The sequence below is a fragment of the Microplitis mediator genome, chromosome 10 (assembly GCF_029852145.1).
Source record: "Microplitis mediator isolate UGA2020A chromosome 10, iyMicMedi2.1, whole genome shotgun sequence".
NCBI classification, from domain to species: Eukaryota; Metazoa; Arthropoda; class Insecta; order Hymenoptera; family Braconidae; genus Microplitis; species Microplitis mediator.
Window position 1 is genome coordinate 20,264,597 of NC_079978.1, and position 25,892 is coordinate 20,290,488.

General features: G+C 31.4%; 3 protein-coding genes across 4 annotated transcripts; 1 reads left to right on the forward strand and 2 right to left on the reverse strand.

Annotated features, from left to right (window-relative positions):
• Positions 1 to 1,158: 1,158 nt before the first annotated feature.
• LOC130675674 (MD-2-related lipid-recognition protein-like) lies at positions 1,159 to 7,836 on the reverse strand. 2 transcript variants are annotated; one of them, XM_057481497.1, is made up of 7 exons: positions 7,762 to 7,816; positions 6,960 to 7,169; positions 6,406 to 6,888; positions 6,192 to 6,317; positions 4,513 to 4,679; positions 2,239 to 4,195; positions 1,159 to 1,595 (listed from the first exon to the last, which is right to left on the reverse strand). In XM_057481497.1, the coding sequence occupies exons 3-6, from the start codon at positions 6,497 to 6,499 to the stop codon at positions 4,112 to 4,114; spliced, it is 471 nt and encodes a 156-aa protein (XP_057337480.1). In that variant the 5' UTR covers positions 6,500 to 6,888; positions 6,960 to 7,169; positions 7,762 to 7,816; the 3' UTR covers positions 1,159 to 1,595; positions 2,239 to 4,111. The 2 variants fall into 2 exon arrangements, with proteins under 2 accessions (XP_057337480.1, XP_057337479.1); XM_057481496.1 differs by lacking the exon at positions 6,960 to 7,169 and having other exon boundaries at positions 6,406 to 6,514; positions 7,762 to 7,836.
• Positions 7,837 to 10,027: 2,191 nt separating this feature from the next.
• Positions 10,028 to 22,917, forward strand: LOC130676462 (synaptotagmin-16). The gene is made up of 7 exons (XM_057482688.1): positions 10,028 to 10,252; positions 10,742 to 10,936; positions 11,001 to 11,138; positions 11,937 to 11,992; positions 12,065 to 12,244; positions 12,327 to 12,647; positions 14,472 to 22,917. The coding sequence occupies exons 1-7, from the start codon at positions 10,219 to 10,221 to the stop codon at positions 15,036 to 15,038; spliced, it is 1,491 nt and encodes a 496-aa protein (XP_057338671.1). The 5' UTR covers positions 10,028 to 10,218; the 3' UTR covers positions 15,039 to 22,917.
• Positions 22,918 to 22,959: 42 nt separating this feature from the next.
• Positions 22,960 to 25,802, reverse strand: LOC130676463 (pre-mRNA-splicing factor ISY1 homolog). The gene is made up of 3 exons (XM_057482689.1): positions 25,653 to 25,802; positions 25,239 to 25,580; positions 22,960 to 23,367 (listed from the first exon to the last, which is right to left on the reverse strand). The coding sequence occupies exons 1-3, from the start codon at positions 25,653 to 25,655 to the stop codon at positions 22,999 to 23,001; spliced, it is 714 nt and encodes a 237-aa protein (XP_057338672.1). The 5' UTR covers positions 25,656 to 25,802; the 3' UTR covers positions 22,960 to 22,998.
• Positions 25,803 to 25,892: the final 90 nt, after the last annotated feature.

Consider the following 25,892-nt stretch of genomic DNA (forward strand, 5'->3'; position numbering starts at 1 on the left):
CATTTTTTCTATCCAATTATAAATAGCCTGTATATAATTATATACAGTCTATATATAATTATATATAGTCTATATATAATTGTATAAAATCTTTTTTCATCGGGAAATCATTTCTTAAGGCATGATTTCTTAAATATTGAAAAATCGTTTCTTAAATAGTAAGAAATATTTGTTAAATACGAAGACATTATGTTTAAGAAACGGTCTCTTAAATACTAAGAAGTCCTTTTATCCGTGTAGTATTTGTACTGCCAACTTGCATCAAATTGGTTAGTTTAGGCATGCTATCCATTGTTGCAGTACCCCGAGACGAAAAATTCAAGTCTCTCGGAGTCTCTGAGTCTCTAGAAGGCTCGCTGAGTCTTGCTGAGTCTCTCTGAATTTTCCTGAGTTTCTCTGAATCTCCATATTAAAGACCAGCAGACAATCGTGTTTCACATGGTCTCTCTGAGTCTCCCAGAGTCTCTTATTCAGAGACTACGGAAGACTCAGACTTTCAAATTTCCCAGCAAACAGGTGGTCTCCCAACACGAGACTTACAGAGACAACAGCTTTAAAATTTATCTCTCCAACAAGGCCAAACAGTAACAAAAATTTAATAAGTAGGGTACGTTTATCTACCAACAATAGTATATGTGCATATAATAAAATTGGTCCTATATTAGGTAGTAATATTTTTACACGTACAATATTATCGTAGATTGGTGTAAATTTGTAGCTTTGTGTCCAGAAAATAATATTTTAAAGATTTATTTCGAACTGAACCTTTGAATCGGATGGTTTGCTTGAAATATCTGTGGATATTGTATTGTGCTTCACAATGTTGAAAAAATGTTCGTTTTAGTTTTTTGGATTAATACCTAGCAAAAGTCTGTTATTGACGAAAAAGACATTTGCATTCCATCGAGCCCTGACGTTACAGCAGAACTAGGTGATATTGTACTAGTGAAATGGGAAAAATCGAAGTCTCAAGCGAAGATTCTCCGATACAGCAGTAAGTCATTAAAAATAATAAAACATAATTTAACAAAATAATTTTTACAACTTTCGTAAAGATTTTTCAATTTTTTTTTTTCTCTATTTATTCTATTTATTCAATGAAATCTGTTTTTATATTCATAGTGTTTAAAAAAGAATTAGAAAAAAATAAATGTTGGGAAAGATGGGAACATTATTGACAGAGCAACAAAAAAATTAAAAAAACAATTCAACAAAAATATTGCAGAGAAAATGATTCGGAGACTTCTATTACTTCAAAACAGTTTTCGGAAGTCTCTTCCTGAGAGAGATCCGTAGAGATCGTGTCTCTACGATTTACGTATGTACATGCCGCCACCACTACGAATTAAACCCTCAGAGAGACTGAGAGAGTTGAATTCTTCGTCTCGGGCACTGCGTACAACAGTATTAGTTTCATTCTTAATATTCTTTCTCGTCTTGGCAGCTAGACCCTTGCTCCTTTCTCGGATATCATCAAAACGATTTTTAAATGATCCCGCTCGTTCAGATAACTTGGGTACTCCTTGTGCAACCACATCAGATCCAGGATTTGGTTTACTGGTATCAGGATTTGCCGGAACTGATGCAGTTAATGCCTTTCATTGACAGAATAGTTAAATAATAATATCAATGGCCATGTAATAGTATATTGAATGACAAGGGATGGAACAAAACGATTTCAGAACAGGGCTAAGTTGGCTGCCCGACCTGTATACGAGGGCTGACATCACCCGCAGTCTGAAATCGTCTTCCATCCTGAGTTACACACTATTTTCATGATTACCCTGCATTCAAACTTAAAGTTTCAGCTCAGCAGTCAGTCAGAAACAAGTCAATTTAAGATCAACTATTAGCGTAAGCGTAAATTGTGATTTGCAATTTATAATCAAGCAGAAACTATAAATACTATTTATTATTCATATTAATTTTTATAAAACTCAGAATTGTCATTTACGTAGACAAAATTAATGATCTGAAATTACTATCAAACAAATTACAAGTATCAGAGTTTAAATTATAAATGCCTTCAGTCAACGAGCAGAAATATTTTTTCGTTTTTTCCCAAAGGACGAAATAAGTTTGTTTCTGTTCGCTAACTGAAGGTATTCGCAATTTACGCATTTGATAATATTCATTCGTGGCATTGGACTGTAACTTATTTCGACTGGCTGTAGAGACCCTGAAGCTTTAAGTTTCAATGATATCATGAAAATAGAATTTTGATATTGAGAAACTTACCTGGTGAGCCAAGCTAACAGCAATAATGAAACAAACCAATAAGGAATTCATGGTAATGACGTTGTTTGATATTTATTTTCAAGGAACTGAATTTTATTACATCGTGACAGTCATTATATACCTCCAATATTTTTTGGTTTGACCACAGTTCTACTGACACGTATGAAACTACGAAGTTTTTTTATTTTTTATCATCTTAATGACATTATTTTGTAAGTAATATTAAGAACGTTTTATCATAATCGTAACAAATACAACGAAGAACGAAAAAAATAATGTAATTAACTAATTAATATCAACGATATGATTTTTCATATGTCGTTTTCAATAAATGTTACTGCAGATATTCAAAATTATTGTAATTCAATTTGAAATAGAAATCAGGACGTAGATTTTTCAAAGTCATTGCACGGAAAAAAGAGCAATTGAAAAATTGAACTCATATCTGAGTATTTATTACAGTTTCGTTTCGTAGTAAAGCACTGTGACTCAGAAACTGTAAAAATTATATTTTTATTATATATCATATTATATACCAGATCTTATAGTTTTCAGTTTTGTTCTAAAAATTACAATCTCACACTATCATTTTTTTACATATTCTTCAAATTACATTTCCTGAGGCAAAGAAATCTTATTATTACAGTTTCGTATAGTAAAATCATTTCTTTTGCTTGAATCTATACTCTGAAGATGCTTACATATGAAATATAATCATTATATACAAAAATGCTTATTTTTTTTTTTTTCGAAATTCATACTTAAAATAAATAATTACTAGTTTTATAAAATTTACAGTTTTATAAAGTAAATATTTTTTTTTTTCTCTTGAATCTACACAATAAAAATTCTTATATTTATAGTATACTCTTTTTTTTTTTTGTAACTTCAAATGTGACATTAAAAATAAATCTTCTCTTGTAATCCTACAAAGGCTAGAAGGTATGAAATGATTGTTATTGTTTTTTTCATGATGTAATTGATCAAATTATTTTTGTTCAGAGCTTAACATCTTTTTCGGCAATTATATAAGTAACAGTTGTTTTATTTGTCATTTTCTGAGCCACATTCTTAAGCCATATTTTAAAAGTGATATCAAAAACATTCTACCCACAAGTCGTCACGATAACAAGTTAAGTGAACACGATAAAGAAACCTGTAATTAACAAATTAAAATCGACAATATGATCATTCTTATTATTTTTTTTTTTTAATTAACTTTACTGAGGATTTTTCCACATTCTTTATCATAATTGATTTTATTTGTTCGATGTTGTAATTGCTCAGTTTGTTATCTATGCAGTTTAGTTTTGTTTCATCCGAAATGATTCCATAACAAAATTTTGTCAAATTATGATAACGAATAGGATTCAGAACCGTCAAATTTAAAAAAAGAATTTAAGTCACTAAAATCTACATGAGAGCAAGAAGGTTAAAATTCTCATTTCAGATTATAATGTTCTGTACTTCCCCTGTTTAGAAAATCTCATAGAATCCAATAGATGCTCATAAATTCCCATAGTGATTTTATAAAAATGAATGAGTTCTATAGAAGTTTCCTTGTCGCACTCAAATTTACTTGTCGCACGCAGATAATCGTATAACGCACAAAAATGTCGTGGAAACAGTTGAATGGGCAAACAGCTATTTGGCGAACAAAAGTGCGTGCGCTAATATAGCACTTATATCGCATGAATGATAAAAAACAATATTCTTGTGCCAATAAATTTTTTTTAGTCTTAAGAAAATTTTTTTCTTCAATTTCTAATGTCAAATATTTTTGGCGCCGAGAAATTATTTTTTTTTCGGCGTAGAAATGGACAAATTAAACAATAATTATTTAAACCAGTGCGATATTTAATAAAAAAAAATTTTATGACGGTAACTTAATATGGAACATGAAGCAGCATTCCTGTTGCTGAGGATTCCATAACTTCCATTTAACTCTATAGAGTCTCTATTAAAAAAAAAAAAAATAATAGTAAAATAAAAACCAATAAATGATCGAGTAGAAAAACTAAAGAAAGTATTGATTTTTTTAATCAATACATCAATTAATCAATTGTACTCAGTAACATTTCATTCTTTTACAAAATATAAATTATCTATGAGCTATTATTATCAATTTCAAAGAGAGTTATTCATGGCAATTTATCAATTCAGAGGCCAGTGCTCTTCAATAGGACATGTGGCCTTTAATTGAGATTTCGAATTAAAAATTTATTTTCTGATAAAAATAAAAAATTTATATAAATAAATAGATAAATAACTTACAGCTGAAAATTCCGGTGAGACAAAAAGAGTAATATTGTAAGTTTGCTTTTGTCCTGGTTGAACAGGACAAACGGTGCTCGTGCAGGCGTTAGTTCTCAAAGGATAAGCAAAATCGCGCCCGTCATTATTATAGTAAGCGCAACTTTCCAAACTGTTTCCCTCGAAGTCTGAAAAAATTTAAGCACCATAACAATTTCAAATCATAATCCCTGAGTTATTGGAATCAGTACTTTTTTTCAATCAATTTTCTCTTGACAATTTAAAAAAAGTCATTTTCTGCTCCGGAGTGAATGCGGAGCGGGTGACTGCGTATTTATTTAATCCCCTTGGAAAAAAATTCACTCCGAAGGGGAGTTTATTTTACACGGAAAAAAAAGAAGTGTTGCTGCAACAGGATATTCCTGTTACAGCTACAAGATCAGCCCTGTTGCAGCCACAGGAATAATCTCAGATTCATAATAAGGGTAATAATGTGTATCAATGGAGTTGAGAATCAATGACGGTAATATACATACGCACACACGCACACACACCCATGCACTCGCACACACACATCCATGCACACGCGCACACACATATTGTGCATACACGCGCACATACATATGTGTACGCGTGTATATGTATATGTATTAGGGTGTTTAAAAGAAAAAAAACAATTTTATTTTTTATGGTATCCAATTTTAAAAGTATAACTAAAAATAAAAATTTTGGTACCATTCCGAGCTCTTAATAATGATATTAAGGTTTGCCTCAATCCATTTTTCTATTTTCCATTTAAATAACACGGGAAAAATTTTTTTTTTTTAGAATTTTCCAGCTCATAAACTAATCAACGGATTTTTATGCACAACAAATGTTTTTGTAGGAAATTGAACGCTCTACAAAAAAAGTCTCATCATTTTTTGATAAATCCCACTGTTCAAAAGTTATTTAAGCTTCAAGTCAAATTCATAGTAAATTTTGAGATTTTTTTATTTTTCCGGCGAAACTATCAGTCTTATCGAAAAATATCATAGGAACTTTTTTGTAGATAATTTTATTCCTTACAAATTATTACGAATAAAGTTTTTCGAAATTCTGCGTTGTTTTGAAGTTATATCCATTTCAATGTCATGCTCTTAAAAAAATAGATTTCTGATTAATTTTAAGAGCTTGACATTGAAATGAAAATAAATTGAAAACAATGCGGAATTTCGAAAAATTTTATTTGTAATAATTTGTAAGGAATAAAATTACCTACAAAAAAGTTTCTATGACATTTTGTAATAAGACTGATAGTTTCGCCGGAAAAGTGAAAAGATCTCAAAATTTACTATAAATTTGACTTGAGTTGCAGCCACAGGTCCATTCCTGTTGCAACCACAGGATTAGTCCTGTAGCTGCGACAGAATTATTCCTGTGGCTGTAACAGGAATAGGCCTGTAGCTGCAACAGAACTAATCTTGCGAATACTACAGGACTTTCCTGTTGCAGCCACAGGGCCAGTCCTGTTGCAGCAACAGTTTTTTTTTTCCATAGAAAATTTTCGGATGAACGCAGATTTAATCTGAAGCGAAATTCACTCCGCTGAAAAAATTTCCGTATGCGGAGTAATTTTTTTCACTTCGTTTTGGGTAATGAAGTAAATTTTGACTCAAATAAAATCCTTACTCCCGATTTTTTAGTAAATATTAACTTACTTGCTGTGTAATCGAATTCCATGCTGGCGTTTTGTCCCCGCGTAATGGAACATGCGTTTGCTTGATGAGGGATTATCTTGCAAGGATTAATGCGTACTTCGTGTACTTTACAGCTTATCTCGGTCCCTAAAATTTAATTTTTTTTATAGCGATAATAATTAAAATAATTATTGGAAAAATATACTTGCAATAAATAAGTAAATAAATGAATTACCTTCAGGATATGAGCAATTAAAAAATGGTACCACTTTAGAAGTAGAAAATCCAATAGAGCCAAGTACGATAAGAATTGCAAAGTACTTCATCATGTCGTAACGTCGTGACTGCTCGAATCGAAATAAACGGAATAAAATGTAATGATAAGTTTAAACTAAAGCTCGGATACTTATATATCCCTGGTTAAAAATACTGATTGAAAAGAATTATAAATGATGAAATTCGAATTCTTTTCAATAATTTCAATTCTTTTGTTTGTATATATAGATATACAGTTTGCATGGAGTGGCCGCTTCTCAATTCTTTTCAATCAGTATTTGTAACCAGGGATATATTTAAAGATATAATGAACGAGTATATAATGAGTATCTAAAACGGGCCCGAGTCAAAATTAAAACAGTAGTTTGAGCTTCCAAAGCCTCAGTTCTTTTGATGTTGCACTTGCCGCTGAATGTAATATGTTATTTAAGTCCTCGATGTCCTAAAAGTAGCGTATGAAGGAGTAAATCACCTTTTTAAAATGGTATTTTAATCGTCCATGGCCTACCATACTTTTAATCTGTAACTTCGAATGAGCTCAATTCTTCAGCATGATATTATTGTTATACATAAAGATATTTCCAACTGATCATAAGCGTCCGAGTAGCAGTGCAGCAGTGGTTGTGCTTCATATTCGTAAGGTCGTGGTTTCGAATCCCGGTGGCAGCAGATTATTTTTCAGTAGTTTTTTTCAAATTCTTCGGCAGTTTCCGTTTTTCAATACTTCGTTTGTATTTATTGTTCACATAAAATAATTAATTAATCATATACTAATAAGTCAAAGGCTCTAATTATTCAATTCGAATTTCGAATGACATAGTACTATTCTATTCTAACGCCTACTCGTATAAGCTTAGCTATTATTATTAATGTTTTAAATTTTGTTATTTTTTAACTCACAACAAAACATTTATTGCTAAGAAATTATTTTTGGAATTTTCAAATTTCAAATTTTTTTCGATCATGGCAGCCATTTCTAATTAGTGGCCCCCTTTTCCCTTCTGTTTCTTTACCAATTGTACGCGATCCGATGATAGTCTTTCTCGATTTATAAATTTAGGCTCTGGAGGCTTATTTTACCTTTTTAAAAAGATGATTTGAACCTCCTTACCCTCATGTAGGATTTGGAGGCTCAAATCACCTTTTTAATTTTGACTAGTGGGGCGTAGGTTAATTGAGATAGTATCGTTTTTGTTAAAGGAATGGAGAATAGAGACATTGGATTGTAAAACTTATTTCGACTGGCTGTAGAGACCCTGAAGCTTTAAGTTTCAATGGTATCATGAAAATGTAATTTTCTTATTGAGAAACTTACCAAGTTAACAGCAACAATGAAACAAACCAATAAGAAGTTCGTGGTAACGTTGTTTGATACTTATTTTCAAGGAACTGAATTTTATTACATCGTGACAGTCATTATATACCTCCAATATTTATTGTTTTGAACACAGTTCTACTGACACGTGTGAAATGACGCAGTTTTTTCATTTTTTATTATCTGAATGACATTATTTTGTAAGTAATATTAAGAAACGTTTCATAAAAATCGTGACAAAGTAAAGCGAAGAATAAAAAAAACAATGCAATTAACTACTTAATATCAACTATATGATTCTTCATATGTTGTTTTCAATAAATGTTACTGCAGATATTCAAAATTATTGTAATCAAATTTGAAATAGAATTCAGGACGATGTTCTTTTTTCCATTTTCTGAGCCACATTTTTAAGCCATATCTTAAAAGTGATATCAAAAACATTCCACCTACAAGTCGTCACAATAACAAGTTAAGTGAATACGATAAAGAAACCTGTAATTAACAAATTAAAATCGACGATATGATCATTCTTATTATTTTTTTTTTTAATTAACTTTGCTGTGGGCTTTTTTAACATTCTTTTTGTGACAGACACTTGAAATTTACGACATTTAGCGCCTATAGCCGGCAGCTAAAAATATTAGATAAGATACAGCTGGTAAAAAAGATACCTAATCGTTCTAATAGTGACGTCATCATCGGATCAAAAAATATTTTTTGGTTACATGTGCGATAGCAAACGACCAAAAAATATCGAAGTAACTTAACGAGCCATCTTGTGACAAAATTTATCATCATTTTAATTCGTCCAACTTACCGACTTCTCTCTCATTTTCAACAAATACTCAAAACAATCTTACCAAATAAATAAACACGGATTTATAACCTGCCATTTACAGTCGACTCTGTCTAAAGGTTCTCTGTCTAAAGGTTCCCGCTGTCTATAGGTTCCAGGATACATTGCTTAAAGGTTCCCGGATATTTTCCCACCCGCTTTCTCGAGTGACGAATCACAATTCAGTTTTCGAGCGCTAACTTTAAATGCACGTTTTTTTGAGGTTATGTTTGCTGCGCAATGTGTCCGTTTTAGCGTGCGCCTCGGCGCTCGAGGGGAATATATTGTAGGGGAAGTGCTGATGGTGGGGAGGGAACCTTTAGGCAATGGTCCTGTCCCGACGTGGAACCTTTAGACAGAGTCGACTGTATAGGCACTAAATGTAGTAAATTTCAAATATCTGTCACAAAAACTAATGATAATTTGAACCTAAGTTTGGTAACTTTGACCTCTTCTATCAAGTTTAGGTTCAAATTATAATTTAAGAAACAGCAAAATTTGCTTCCAGAGCCTAAATTTTTATGGTTAAAAAGATTCTCAATGGATCACGTACCATACCCTGATTAAACAACTGAATTCGATCGAATTAAACAGAATTAAATTTTTAATTCTATTTAATTCAGATAAATTCTGTTGATTCGGTACCTAACTTAAAAATGAATTCTGTCTAATTCGGCAAGAAAACTAAAATTTGTCCAAATTAAAACGAATTTGAATAATTCTATTCGGTTTAATTCTGATTAATTCGAAAATAATCCTCCAATTTCTGGTTCTGAATCCGAATTGAACTGAATTAAAAAGAATTTGAAATTTTTAAATCGGTTTTATTCTGTTTAATTCAAATTCAAATTTTCAATTCAGTTGAATTCTGTTTTGCAGAATTCGACAGAATATAACAGAATTCAAATTTTTAATTCGGTCGATTTCAGTTGTTTAATCAGGGTAGGTACAGGAAAAGTCGGGAAGAGCGGGCCATTCATTAAAAACAAAAAATAATAATTAAGGAGGTGCGAGTAGTGTTCGAATAGAAAATTTCACAGAAAAAAAGAATTTCTTTACGCAAGAAATATTTCGCATCGTGAATTGAAAACAACAATTTTCTTAGAGAAAAAATTTCTTACCGCATTTATATAATTTTTTTGACTTTACAATTCTTTTCAATTGAGAGAAAATTAATAAGATTTCAAAAATTTGTATTTTAAATCTGTAATAATTATTTAAAATTTTCGCATATAAAAATTTCCTTAAGGAAGTACAGAAAAAAATTCATTTCTTTATAGCAGATAATTAAGAAGTTATTAAATACTTAAAAAAATAAAATTTCACTGTTGAATTAACCGGGTTAAAATAAAGTTGCGGGTAAAAACTTGCGCATAGAATCCATTGCAAGAGGGGTGTCACGCAAGCGTATCACATATTTCAACCCTTGTGAACACGTCCAGGTGAGCAACAGAGTGCTTTATACCCCCGCCCACGTATTATTTTGAGTATAACCACGTTTGTAATCAAACAAACGCGACAACTGCTGTCTTTAAGATTCGGATAATGTGTTCGTTATCCGACAATGGCTATTTTCCAGCCGTGAAGTAATTCTGTGAAAATAAAGATACCCAACAATAATGATTCTCACTGGATCAGACCATTTCTTATCGGGTAAGTCCACTTTTCTCGTCAATTATTACATACACCTAGTGTCCGTGGACATAAAACCTTCCATTATATTTTCAAGGTCTTATTATAACATACATATCAACACAGTCATTAATTATGTACACATCCAATAATTTCTTATCGACACAGTTTTTTTTATGTGCCCATTCTAGAACTATCTGATATTATGGGTATGTGTTTTTTTGTTGTCGTTATATATATATATGTATCTTTAATATTTTATTCTGCACTCATACATAAACACTCGGAAGATTCGCGAAAGTACATATATGTTACGCAACACATATATAGACTGTTCTTTATTCATACATCCACTCCCTTCAATGACCTTCTTTTAACTCATTGAGTTCTACAAATTTTATATTCATGCATAATAATAAATATATAAATAAATTTATGATTAATCTTTAAAATAAGTAATTAATGATGTAATGAAAATGATGTTAATTTTAAATATATAATGAATTATAGGTTCGGTAGGAGTAACTGCGTTTCTAGGAGCAGTAGCCGGTTTCGTTACTCTTCTCTTAGTACTCTTTTTATACCTAGCTCGAAAATGGACTTTTACACCCGTTTCTCAAACAGCTCGTTTTGGTGGAATTTGTGTACCATTAAATGATACGAACTGTTCTGATTTCACGACACCTCCGATTTCAAAAAATTTGGGTATTAATTATTTTTACACATAAGTTAATATTTTTTCAGCGAATTAAATTAATTATCATTTCAGATAAAATCTTTACTTATTCCGATCCGGAAACTAGTTCTGATTCGGAAGAAGATGCACTTCGACGATTACAAAATTCCCTTTCTCAACATCCACCAAATATTCTGACTATTCAAACTGAAGATGGGCCAACAGTTCTTGGTAAGACCTGGACAGATATGAATCGTTTATTGGAAAAAAGTTGTGATCCTATCGAAAAGTTCTCATAAAATCCAGTCTAGGGGGTCAAAAATCGCAGAGAAACCAATAAACTTATATTGGTCTCTATGTTTTTGACTCTTTTGAGTGGACTCATTCCTAGCGGATCCGAATTACGGTAAATTACCGTATTCTATCGTAAAGTACCGCAGTATTGCCGCAATTTTACGGCAAATTTGCCGCAGAAATGCGATATTTTATCGTAAATTACCGTATTTAGCTGCCGTTAAAGAAAAAATTTTCATTTTTTGGGAGCGAAATGGGGACTTATGGGGTTTCTTTAACAAATAATTTAAATATCGGAATAATCCGACTAGAAATTACTTTGGGATCGCCCACTGTATGTCTCTGGACTTTTTTGGGTCCCAATGGGGCATTTCCAATAGGGGAATCCTTTTGAGGGCCCAAACAGAACCCAATCGGGAAATCCCAAACAAAAATATAATAATTCTTGATCAGCATTTCCTACCTGGGTTCTGTGTGGGACCTAAGTGGGAAATCCCAACGTGGAAATAAAAAAATTAATGTCATTTTTCCCAATTCGGTTTTGTGTGGGACCTAAGTGGGAAAACTCGACGTTAAAATAAAAAAAATTTTTTCACCTTTTTTAGGGGTTACCCCATTTTGGCCGCAAAAAATAAAAATATTATAGGACATCTCAATAAGGGCCCAATGGGTCACCTAAAAATTTCTAGTCGGGAATAATATCAATTTAATTTTAAAAATGTATTATTTCTTCAGATGCAGTTGATACTTCCAATAATTGTAGCGAAGAACATTCACCTGATCAGCAAGAGGTATTTATTCAAAAATTTAAAAAAATGATAGTGAATAACAATAATTGAGTTGATTTGTTAATTAATTTTCAGTGTGTGGTTGAAGTTGGGTCTCCAAATATTTTAATGGAGACACGAGAGTCCGAAAAAGTAATAGAAGAAATTTGTAGTCCATCACCAAGTGAAATCACACCGACAATTGGTGGATTAATTGAAGAAATAGGAAGTCTCGAAGTGGCATTTCTGTATGATGCACCAATGCGAGAAATGACTGTTAGTAAACTATGTTTCCATTATGATTATCTTTATATAAACATATATTAAATTTAAATTGTTGTTAATAAAATTAAATCAGGTTCAAGTTCTTCAAGGCCGAAACTATCCCGCAGGCATCGGAGGAAGTCAAGTACGGCTTGTTCTGCTTCCATCAAAGAAGCAAAGACGTAAGACAAGAGTTCGTCAGGGTACGTCACCTCAGTACATGGAAAGTTTTCTATTGCCTCGAGTTAATCCCGAAGACGTAAATGCCATGGGAGTGAGGCTTCGAGTTTATCTTTGGAGTGGTCGAATGCGTCGAGAACGGCTTTTAGGTGAAGCTAGAGTCTGCTTTGATCAAATAAATCTTCAATTAGAAACAACGCTTTGTCTGCCTCTACAACCTCCACCTTCTTCACCGGTAATTTCATAAATCAAATATATAATAATATATACCCATATAACAATCTTACAGCAATTTCGCCGCAGTCTGGTCACCAGCACACTTGTCCATGTTTTTATGTAACTATGGATCTTGCTGCAGACACTCCAGATAATTAGTCTGCACCAGAAATTACTTGCAGATACGAACGCATGTCTTGCGCCAGACCTGCTGAAGAAGTGTCATATTACACTGTCTATCTCATTTCTGTCTGTCGCTTTATCCCCTCCATTGGTCTACGATATAGAATCCCGGGTAAAGTGACAGAAATGAGATGTAAAGTGTAATCTGACACTTCTTCAGCAAATCTGTCGCAGAATATGTCTCAGTGTCTGCACGTAATTCTGCTGCAGACGCTTAAGATACGCGCGAGTAACTTTACACCACATTTTGAGCAAGACATCTTCAATGTTCTTCTGCACAATATCATGCGCAAGTTCTGCAATAATCTTGTCTAAGAATCTTGCATTAATATCTCGTGGCAGATTGAGAGGTATAAAAAGACATGGACACTTAGGGATCTTGCGCAGGATGCTTTCATAAAAATAGTACAAGACTACTGCAGGGTTTTCTTGTGTATGTCATTTTGGACAAATCCATGTAGTATTTGTATTGACCAGCAACTTGTAATGGAAATTGTTACATGGGTATACACTAGGGTGTTTCAAAAAAAAAAACAATTTTTTTTTATGGTATCCAAAAATTAGAAGTATAACTAAAAATAAAAATTTTGGTACCATTCCGAGCTCTTAATAATGATATTAAGGTTTGCCTCAATCCATTTTTCTATTTTCCATTTAAATAATACGGGAAAAATTTTTTTTTTTTAGAATTTTCCAGCTCATAAACCAATCAACGGATTTTTATGCGCAACTAATGTTTTTGTAGGAAATTGAACGCTCTACAAAAAAAGTCTCTTATCATTTTTTGATAAATTCCACTGTTCAAAAGTTATTTAAGCTTCAAGTCAAATTCATAGTAAATTTTGAGATTTTTTTATTTTTCCGGCGAAACTATCAGTCTTATCAAAAAATAATATAGGTACTTTTTTGTAGATAATTTTATTCCTTACAAATTATTACGAATAAAGTTTTTCGAAATTCTGCCTTGTTTTCAAGTTATTTCCATTTCAATGTCAAGCTCTTAAAAAAATAGATTTCTGATTAATTTTAAGAGCTTGACATTGAAATGAAAATTAATTGAAAACGATGCGGAATTTCGAAAAATTTTATTTGTAATAATTTGTAAGGAATAAAATTATCTACAAAAAAGTTTCTATGACATTTTGTAATAAGAATGATAGTTTCGCCGGAAAAGTGAAAAGATCTCAAAATTTACTATAAATTTGACGTGAGGCTAAATAACTTTTGAACAGTCGAATTTATCAAAAAATGATAAGATCCTTTTTTTGTAGAGCGTTCAATTTCCTACACAAAGTTTTACTGCGCATAAAAATCCTTTGAGTGGTCTGTAAGCTAAAAAATTATAAAAAAAAAAAAATTTCTCCTATGTTATTTAAATGGAAAATAGAAAAATGGATTGAGGCAAACCTTAATATAATTATTAAGAGCTCGGATTGGCACCAAAACTTTTATTTTCAGGTATACTTTCAATTTTTGAATACCAAAAAAAAATTTGTTTTTTCTGAAACACCCTAGTATACACTGTAAAAAAAACGGTGTAAGTCCACCCTATTCTGGTGTTAAAACGTCCATTTAACCACCGGGTTTTTTTGCAGTGTATAATTATATATAAAACCTATATTAGACCATAAGTAAGAGTAATAATTAAATAAACTAATAGGTTCAAGAATGGGGTACGACTACAAGTTTAACCCGAAGCGACTCGACAGGGTCTCAACAGTCTGTACAATCGTATGCATCTCCAACGATACCCCCGTACGGCAGTAGTATGAAGGGTGGAAGTATAGCGGAAATTCTTATTGGTCTCGCTTATAACGGCACTACCGGACGTCTTTCGGTAGAAATAATAAAAGGGTCACATTTTCGGGGTGGCGGTGGCAGTGATACAAAGCCACCAGATACATATGTCAAGCTTACGTTGGTCGACACCAATAGTCACGAAATGGGCCGATCTAAAACTGGACTGAGACGAGCACAACCAAATCCACTTTACAAAGAAACTTTTATATTTCAGGTTGCACTGTTTCAGCTGGGCGATGTTACGCTTTTTGTATCAGTGTATAATCGCCGACGTTCCGCGATGGGTAAAAAAGGACGTGAAATGATTGGTTGGCTTTGCCTTGGGCTGAATAGTTCTGGACCTGAAGAGTTACAACATTGGAACGATATGCGAACTGCAAGGCAACCAACTCAAGTCCAACGTTGGCATTCACTTTTACGTCCATAAATTGGCTTAATATTTTAACAATTTATGGACAAGTTTATTTAACTGGAAATAATTTCCAGATGTGACGATTGATTATTCGTTTGAATAATAGGATAGTCGTCAGTTACCATGAGATAAATGGATCAAGTTCTGAAACAGTGAGTTTTAGAATTGAAGATAACGTTTGTGAGAAAATATCTTCGTGAAAAATTTTTTACTGCCCAATAAAATAATGAAGTTTATAAGTTATAATTGTCGTCAATCTTTCAATGAAGAATATATCGTGACGCTTTGTGTCATCGGCTGTGGGCAGCATAATCTTTTTATCAATTCGTCATAAAATGACGTTATTGTTTTGTTTTTTAAATCGGCAAAGGCAACAAATAAATAATATTTTAATTATATTAATAATATTATTAATTGTAAAAAAAAGTTCACTCGCCAAATTGAATTTAATTCATAAGAGCACAAATAATATCTTTTTTCTCATTTTCTATCCATTTGTGCCTGATGCCAATAACAATTTTAACTTTTTAAATTTTACTTTTTGTGCCTTTAATCCTCTATCAAAGCTTGTTCATTGTGAATTTAATTCAGCACAATATCAGAACATTAAACATCATGAAAAATATTTTTAAAAGTAATAGAATATTACACTCCAAGGGAGGAAAGTGGGACATTCCAACCCACGTGTATAATAGCCTACCAGAGCCGAAGGCGAGTGCGGCAAACACGCGGATTGGGACATCCTGCATTCCTCCGTGGTGTGCATAAAATTTTTCACCAAATCTTTATCCGAAAGTTTAAAAAGGTTAGAATCCGTGCGCGACTCGATCATTTAAAAAGTGATCAGTAGATGGCGCTTCTATATGCGAAAAAATATTAAAAGAAAAATAAACGAAAATAATTATAATAATGATAGAAAAAAATGGCAGCTAAAATTTTTAAGAAATTACCAGTTTTGAATTTTTTATTAATTATAATTAAACCAAAAAAATTTGGAGTGATATTTAAAAAAGTTCTTCTATTTAAGAATTCAAGTGTAAAAAAAATGAAGTGAATCAATTGGTTCTCAGATAGCTTTCAAGTCGAAATGACTGCTGTACGACTTTTTGAAGGCGGCCTCAAGAAGTCTTATAATGACTTCTTAAAGGTGTCATTTTTAAGAACTCTTAATTAAGAGTTCTTGAAGACTCCATAAATAAGACGTCAGTTTTGTGACGTCTAAATGTATTCTTTTTTTCAACTTCTTTATGAAGTGAAAATTAGGAGCTCCTTAAGACGTCGTGGTAAATTCATACTGAAGTCTTATTAGCGAAGTCAGAAATAATAACTTCATTGCTTCGCAATTGGGTTGTCAAATTTCATTCCCTGTTTAGAAAATCTCATAGAATCCAATAGATTCTCATAAATTCCCATAGAAATTTTGTAAGAATGAATGAGTTCTATAAGAAGTGCTATAGTTAAGTATAAGACCTTACATACAGCTATAAGAATCTATCAGATTTTCTAAGCAGGGTTGCTTCGCAATATAGTTGTGCAATTTCATTGCTTCGCAATTTAGTTGTGCAATTTCATTGCTTCGCAATTTAGTTGTGCAATTTCATTGCTTCGCAATTTAGTTGTGCAATTTCATTGCTTCACAATTCAGTTGTGCAATAACTTCATTGCTTCGTAATTTAGTTGTGCAATAACTTCATTGCTTCGCAATTTAGTTGTGAAATAACTTCATTGCTTCGTAATTTAGTTGTGCAATAACTTCATTGCTTCGCAATTAAGGTGTGCAATTTCATAGCTTCGCAATGGGGTTGTGAAATTTCATTCTCTGTTTAGAAAATCTCATGGAATCCAATAGATTCTCATAAATTCCCATAGAGATTTTGTAAAAATGAATGAGGTCTTTAAGAAGTGCTATAGTTTAAGGCCTTATACATACAGCTATAAGAATCTATCAGTTTTTTTGAGCAGGGTTGTTTCGCAATTGAGTTGTGCAATTTCATTGCTTCGCAATTGGGTTGTGCAATTTTTTGCCTTGAAGAAAGAATAGAGCATTCGCTAATTTTTATCATTTGTTTTCTCATAATGAGAGAAATGTCTAGTAAATATGCCTATGGAAGCATAGTAATAATTATACTACTCTATAGTTTGTACAAGCAGTCAAATAAGAGCGGCGTGACACAAACTATAGAGTAATGTAATTATTACTATGCTGCATAGGCATATTTTCTTGACATTTCTCTCCGTGCAGAGCTGGAACTTAAACTTTCGGTACAAATATGGTGAAAAAATATATATAATTGTTTAAATATTTATTTAATAATATTAATTTATCTGAATTTACTTTCCAAGAGGAAATTAAATAAAAATAAGAAAACATATTTTGTAACGTGCTGAAGACAACACGTTACGATTTAGAATAACACTCAACGACGCACAATTCACATCTTGCACCTCATAAATGCAGATTGTGATACTATTTGGCTACAGTAATAGAGAACATTTAATCTTGATAAATTAATAATTAATGATATATAGGCAAAGCAGAATAATAATAATTATATAAATAATAATAATAATACTTAATGTATTGGAAAACGGTATGATATCACGGCAATGAATTGCCAGAAACAAAAAAACATGAAACCAATGCTGTGAAAATTTAAGTAATTATAGAATCATAAATATAAAACATAAAATATTTATTATTTATCAAAATATAGCATTAACTATCATATTGTTACTTCATTCCCTTCGATATTTGGTAAATAATTATAATAAAAAAGTTCGAATCATTGCCTGAATAAAAATCGGAATAATCTATTTAATAAAAAAAATGTCCTTGCAAACTAGACATATTAGCCAAGAAAAACATAAAAATAAAAACTAGATTGTCTACATTTTTACTAAAAATTGATGTGATCAAATAATGTAATTTGTTTACATGTAATATTGCTAAGAAAAATTTTGAATATTAGGATCGTAATTAGATCCGCGTACTTTGATTATGAATGTAAAACTGATGATCACTTTGTAATTAATGCAATCGCAAAATTTTTTAAAACCGCAGTTTTGAATATTAATAATTTAACTATCGTCTGATAGAAATTTTTTTGTCAACCTGTCGTTGCTTATTAAGTGCGATAAAGGTAAAAAAATAAATATAAAAAAATTTGATAAATTAATCTTGTCGATTGTTGGATTTTTAAGAATGTTAATGGAACAACTGTTGGATTTTTGTCCACGTTTTCTCAAAAGCACCCTTTTTTCAATGTCATTTCATTGAAACTTGTCTACTGCACAAAACAAAAAAAGAAACTTACCGTAATCAATGTTATTATTAAATAATTAATATATTACATTTGTCGCATTTTATAAACAAAAAAAAAATATAATAATAAAAGTGTATTTCGATATTGTGAAATTAATAATTTTACGTAAGTTAATTGTGTATGGAGAGAAAATTATGGTAACCGTTTCTAGTACGTTTATGAAAGATCAAACCATAACGTTATGGTAATAATTACTTGAAATTATGAGGTTTACGCCTGCAATTTCTAGGAAAAGTTTCCATAACTTATAGTAACTATTACCATAAATTATGAAAATTGTTGCCGTATAGAATGGTAATTATCACCATAATGCATGGTAATAGTTACCGTACTATATGGTAATAGTTACCATAGTATACGGTAACTATTACCATGTAGCATGGCAACTATTACCAAAAATTGTGCTAACTATTACCATATATTAAGGTAATTATTACCGTAACAGCCAGTAACAGTTACCGTAATATATGGTAACTATACCCGACATTTATGGTAACTGTTACCATAAATTATGGAAATTGTTGCCATATAGTATAGTAATTATTACTATACATTAGGGCAACTATTACCATAATGCATGGTGATAGTTACCGTACTATATGGTAATAGTTATCATAGTATACGGTAACTATTACCATATAGCATGGCTACTATTACCATAAATTGTGCTAACTATTACCATGTAGCATGGTAACTATTACCATATATTAAGGTAATTATTACCGTAACAGCCAGTAACAGTTACCGTAATATATGGTAACTATAACCGACATTTATGGTAACTATTACCATAAATTATGGAAATTGTTGCCATATTACTATATGGTATAGTAACTATTACTATACATTAGGGTAATTATTACCATTATGCATGGTAATAGTTACTATAAATTATACTAACTATTACCATAAATTGTGCTAACTATTACCATATAGCACGGTAAATATTGCCATTTATTAGGGTAATTATTACCACAATACACAGTAATAGTTACCGTAATATATGGTAATTATTACCATAAGTTATGAAAATTGGTGCCATATAGTATGGTAACTATTACTATACCTTAGGGTAACTAATAACACAATGCATGGTAATAGCTACAATAGTATATGGTAATAGTTATTATAAATTATGCTAACTATTACCATATAGCACGGTAAATATTACCATTTATTAGGGTAATTATTACCATAATACACAGTAATAGTTACCGTAATTTATGGTAACTATTACCATGCATTATGATAATAATTGTCCTAATATATGGTAATAGTTACCATACTATATGACAATAACCCTAATATATGGCCACAGTTACCACGATATATGGTAATTATTACCATATATGAGGGTAAATATTACCATATATTAGGGTAAAAGTTACTATATATTATGCTAGTGATATCATAATATCATGGTATTTACTATCACAATAGTATAGTAACGATTACTATAATAGCACGATCTCTATTACTATATGTTATGGTAATGATTACTTCAATTCATGTTAAAAGTTACCTTAGATATGGTGACCATTACCACGGTATTATGGAAATGGTTACCATTATATTATGGTAATTATTACCATAAATTTTTAGTAACCATTACCATGATATTATGAAAATTTTTACCATCAATTATGGGAATCATTACCATAATAAATAGTAAAGTTTACTATAACAATATGATAATGATTACCGTGGCAGAATGATAACGATTACCAGGGTAAATTTTACCGTGAAGCATAATGACATGTAATTATTACCATAATTTTATAGGAACTATTTCGACATCGTATATATGAATGAAGCCAATATAGATAGGAATAGTTTTCATAATTAGTATGGGTGCCATTTTCCTATAATCGATATCGGTTACCACAAGATGTGGGAACCATTCCCATAATATATTGTAATTGTTACCATAAATTTCTCTCCGTGTATAAGTTTATATTAAAAATAATATTTATCGAATATTGTTTGTCAATTCAAATTATAATTTATTAAATAAAATATATAGTCTAAGCTTTTCACGATCATTACTTAATTTAAAAAATTTTTATATTAGTAAAGATAAATAATTTATTTGAAATCTTGTTGTACTTAAAAAATAAATTATATTGGATGTGATACTTGTGATACTGAAAAAACTAAAATTGAGTATCAGTATATAAACATAATGATAAAAATAAAGAGAACCTATCAAAACATTGTATTTAATTACCATAATCATAATATAATTACGACAATTAATTAACTTTTTATAATGTAGATTTTAAATTTCCAAATTCTTTCAACGTAAAATAAATTATATAAATAATTCACATTGAAATAAAAAAATAAATAATAGTTTCAGTATGAAAAATATATCAAAATATCAAATATATTTACGTATGCTACAGTTATTTAATTAACATATCTCATTAATAAATTTATTATTAAATTTAAATCATTTTTTTCTTGAAATTCTTTCTTTAAAGGATTCAAATTATGGTAATTCCCGTAATTTACGGTATTCGGAAATATTACAGTGAAATATGTCTTTGACAGTAAATTGCGGTATTTTACGATAAGATCTCAGTAATTTACCGTAAATGTGCGACAAGCGGTATTTTTCCGTAAAATTACCGCACTTTATCGCAAGCGTGCAGGTTTACTCAAAATTACGGTATTTTACTGAAGGTAATAGCCTAAGCTAGCCCTAGCGGATCCGAATTACGGTAAATACAGTGATTTACCGTAATTTACGGTGCCTAGCAGAATTACCGTAAATTATGGTAATCTACGGCAAATTATGGTAAATTGCCGTAATTTACGGTAATTCTGCTAGGCGCCGTAAAATTACGGTAAATTACGGCAATTGCCGTAATTTACCGCAGATTAGCGCAATTTACGGTAAATTTCCGTAATTTACGGTAATTCTGCTAGGCACCGTAAATTACGGAAATCACTGTATTTACCGTAATTCGGATCCGCTAAGCTCCCTAGCGGATCCGAATTACGGTAATTGCCGGAATTTACGGCATCCAGCAGAATTTCTGTAATTTACGTTACAAATGCGGTAAGATACCGTAATTTATCGTAAATTAAAGTAGTTCGGCTGGATACGGTAAATTGCGGTAATTATCGTAATTTACCGTAATTCGGATCTGCTAGGGAGTGGAGTATTGTACTGTTTGTGGCAACACTGCTGTAGCAATACCGTGTTTAGGTAAACATGCGGTAATTTACCGCAAAAATACGGTAAATTACGTTGATAACCGTAATTTGTGGTATTCGGAAGCATTGCGGTGAGATATAGTTTGTTTTACAATAAATTGCGGTATTTTACGGTAAAAGCGTCATAATTTACCGTAAAGTTGCGGCAAGGCAGCGGTATCGGCAGTGTTACAATTCTACTCACCACATCTGTACTCAAGGGAAGTAGCTGCAACTTAAAGCAGCGAAAATTTTACTCACAAAGAATCGATATTCTATCGATAGGCTTAAATACGTGAGTAGAGTTGTAGCTGAGTAAAGATATAACTGAGTAGAGTTAAACCTGAGTACAAGAAATGAGTAGATTTAAGGCTGAGTAAAATTGTGAGTGAGTAGAGTTGCAGCTACGTCCCTTAAGTAGTGATGTTGTGAGTAGAATTGTAACACTGCCGCGGTATTTTCCCGTAAATTGCGGGTCTACCACAAAATTACGGTTTTTTTTACCGTAAAGCGAAATATTGTATTGTTTTTACACTATAAATGCCGTAAATTGCCGTATTTTACTGTAATCTATCGCATATTGTTGCCGTAAATTACCATAAAATGCAGAAAATTTACCATAGCAATGACCTATTTTACGGTAACATCCCGTATTTTTACTGTAAATAAGGTAATTAGCGTACTTTAGGTAAATGCCGTAATTTACCGCAATTCAAATTGGCCGGGGTTTAAGTAAATATTTAAATTTTTGAACACAAGAAAAATGGTTTCGAGATAAAATCGAAGGTTTAACAATTTATTATTTTTTTCTCAATGTTTAAATAAAGGTATTGTTTGAATCAACATCAAAATATGCTAGATAAAAATAAAAAGCTTTACATATCTTATAAAGATTTTTACAAATTGACAAAGTACGATAATTACAAAAATTATTTTTAAAACGTCTGTAATCATAATTCAATTATTTGCTATTTTGTTGACTCAGTGCGTAGTAGAGAAAATAATTTTCATATTTGAATTGCTTGAGTAAAACAGATGTCTTGCTACTTGATAATTTGTGTGACAACACTTACAAGGATTTAATATTGCGGTAATTTAACCTGCAAGTGTCGGCGGGTAATAAAATTTTTATACATCAATGATATGAAAATTAATTTTGTCAATATTCCGATTCAACTACGAAATGTGTAATGAAAAATAAATATCGATAACTGATTCTATTATTAATATTTGTTAGAAAATTTTCATATTTTTAAATTCATGCGAAGTCTTATTGCTTTTGTTTTTACATTCTTGTAATTTCTTCAAGTTAAGAATCAATTTGATGAAAATTTAGTTCCTCTAGATCTAGTTAATAAATTAATGATCATGAAAAGTTTGAATTATTTATAAACAAATATGTATATATATAAGTATATATATACAGGATTTTTATTTAATAAAAACAATAATTATAAAACATATTTCTCAAGTAATTCTTGTTTCTTCCTGGCTAGTAAAGCCTCCTGAATTTCTTCTTGACTAGGTATAGATCTTTGCGATGTGATTTCGATTTCGTTTTCTTCATCAGCTTCGTTGCTTTCCTGATAAACCCAACTACTGATTTTAGTATCACGTTTGCTAGTTTCTGTTTTATGTTCTAATGGTTGAAGAATCCCATCGTCGTCATCTCTGTAGCCATAGTAATCTGCGTCGATATCTTTCATTAATTCGGCTCGTGTTTTTTTAGGAGGCGCTGGAGGTTCTTGTTCAAATAATTCTCGAACTCCTGGCAGTTCTTTGGCTGCTCCAAAATATTTATATCCACGATTTCCGGGTACCTAATTCATTTAAACTTATATTTATTGTCTTTCAATGTACCCTAGTAGCCGTTGACTTAAGGACGTTCTTGCGCGAGGGTTACTATTAGATAAAAATTCAAATTTTATATTCTTGGCAAGAATTAATCACTAATTATCGCTCTTGAAAATTGCAGTGCATGTTATCGATCATTTGAAAAAGTGTGGGATAATGTGTGGCTGAATGTGCGGCTGAATCTGTGGCTGAATGTGTGGGAAAATGTGTGGGATAATTATCATTTAATTGACACATATTTTTTTTTCTCTCAATTTTTAAATGTAGTGAAACCTAAATTTACAATTAACCTTCTCGATAAGACAATTTATAGATAAATTGAGAAAAATATAAATAGCCTGAACTGGGAATCGAACCCAGACCAATTCGGTATCGCGCCGAGTGCTCTACCATCTGAGCTATCCGGTACTAAACTATATTCCGTTCAATTTGATCTATAACTTATTGAGCCACACCGTCAATTTACGTTTAGGATGTCAGAATGTCATCGTAATTTACGTAGTTAATTTATTTTCTTTCATTGAACTGTTCTGTCTTATTTAATCGTTTGAATTTATTATTTTCGAATAACTCTGATTTTTTGAGGCGGGTTCTTTTGTTAGCTTCTGGCATAACTATGTCTTTGTTTTTCTATGCAGGATTTTAAATAAATATTCTGAATCATGAAATTAGCTGCTTCGTTATTTAAAATCACGACTTTAGAATTTTTAAATTTTACGATTGTCATTTTTTTTCCTAGTACTTTTTAAACGGGCAAAAGTTGCGACATTAACGATTAAAAATCAAAGTTTTAACACAGAGTCTTATGGGAAACTATAACTTTTTATAGTTAATTATAACTAATGTCTTTGTAATAACTAGTGTCTTTGCAAATTGCGTCTTTTACAAATTATTTTACTTAAAATTTTCGAGTGGCGAAAAATGGCCAAAAACGGGGTTCCAAGCGGTTTAATCCTCGATAAAATATCCCTAGATGGGGGATATTTTGTCCGGGGATTAAAACGCCTGATACCCAAAAACGGTACTTCTACCCTAGTCAGTAGATACCACAATTCAGATTGTTTATTTAATAATTTAAATTATATTTTACTATAAAATTCTCTTCGAGAACTAGAATAGTAGCATTGTCTTTAAGTTGACGAATAATGTACCTGAAGATCGGAACGTTTTTCGTGAAACGAAAATAAAAAACAAAACGAAAAGCAAAAAATCTACTGCATCTAAATTTTTAATATGTCTCGCATACGCGCTAATATGTCAGCCAGAAATTGCCAGCCACTCCTAACTACCCCTTCAGCAGTCCAATTAAATATATTTTTTATTTTCGTTACGTGAAAAACGTTCCGTTCTTCAGGTGCATGACGAATATCCTTCAGCAGGTTTCTTATGGAAGATTTAAACAAGACTTAGAGAAGATGTCGTTCAAAAGTATACTGGCCAAAGATTTCATCAAGGCGCTTAAGATTCTTCTTACCAACTTACAGAAATCTGTAGAAAGTCTGCAGCAATTCTTAACCAATATGCGAACTATATAACAATTTTCGGTCAGAGTTGCTGCAGAATTGCTTAAGATATCGAGTTTCTTTATCTCCGAGTCACTTCAAGTTAAAACACAGTATCTACCTAAACTCAGTGGCCCTCATTTAAATTTGAAGTGCTACAAATTAATATTTGTAAAGTAATAAAAATTAAAACTCGTCCAAGACTGATGATGCAGACTCGCTAAAGACTGAAGATACAGATTTACGTAAGACTTCCTTAAGAATGCTACTAGGGTGTGTATATATTTAATTTTCACTAATACTATAATAAAAAACACAATAAAGTTCATATTTACCTCCCGTCCTTCATGATCCAGCATACGCGGACCAACTCGAGAATAATCTGGACCACCAAGTTCCTTAATTTGTGCCTCCCAATGTTTCTTTTCTCTCAACAATTTATTTATTTCATCATTAAGATCGCGAATCCGGAACTCACCGAGTCCAGCATTTTGTATCTGTGCAACTTTTTTAGCGACTTCTCTAATTATTTGCATTCTCCACTTTTCTGCTTTTCTCAGGTCACGACACTCGGATGCTAGGTAAGGTCTTCGCTCCGGTTCCTTTTTAAATCCATCAGTATTTTGTGCTGCTCTCCAACGAGCCAATGTTGTCATCGCCTTTTCAGCATTACGAGCCTGAAAATATAATTAAGAATTATTAGTACCAGTTTTATATAATTAATTAATATTTTAATTATCACTACATACCATGATTGTTTTTTTTTCTTTTTTATAATACTGCTTTAAATTTTTAAATATAACCTATGAAAGCAAACAAACGTCCGTATTCGTATAAATTTATGTTTGTCAACACACGCGTGTATTTTTCTTATACTGTAGGATCCATTTTGCGCATGCGTTCGTTATCAATATGATCTATGGAGGTGGGTACAGTAAAATCCTCTCTTTTTCATTTGAGTGTCAATTGTTTTCATTAGAGGCGTAATA

Bases quoted from the DNA above. Each gene is read 5' to 3' on its own strand.
- LOC130675674 (XM_057481496.1), bottom strand. From the start codon at position 6,499: ATGATGAAGTACTTTGCAATTCTTATCGTACTTGGCTCTATTGGATTT. The intron at 4,680-6,191 runs GTAAGTTAATAT...AAATTTTTTCAG, and splicing joins GGAATTCGATTACACAGCAA to ACTTCGAGGGAAACAGTTTG. The intron at 4,196-4,512 runs GTAAGTTATTTA...TTTTTTTAATAG, and splicing joins TCTCACCGGAATTTTCAGCT to AGACTCTATAGAGTTAAATG.
- LOC130676462 (XM_057482688.1), top strand. From the start codon at position 10,219: ATGATTCTCACTGGATCAGACCATTTCTTATCGG. The intron at 11,993-12,064 runs GTATTTATTCAA...ATTAATTTTCAG, and splicing joins ATTCACCTGATCAGCAAGAG to TGTGTGGTTGAAGTTGGGTC. The intron at 12,245-12,326 runs GTTAGTAAACTA...AAATTAAATCAG, and splicing joins CACCAATGCGAGAAATGACT to GTTCAAGTTCTTCAAGGCCG.
- LOC130676463 (XM_057482689.1), bottom strand. The intron at 23,368-25,238 runs GTAAATATGAAC...TAAATGAATTAG, and splicing joins TGGATCATGAAGGACGGGAG to GTACCCGGAAATCGTGGATA.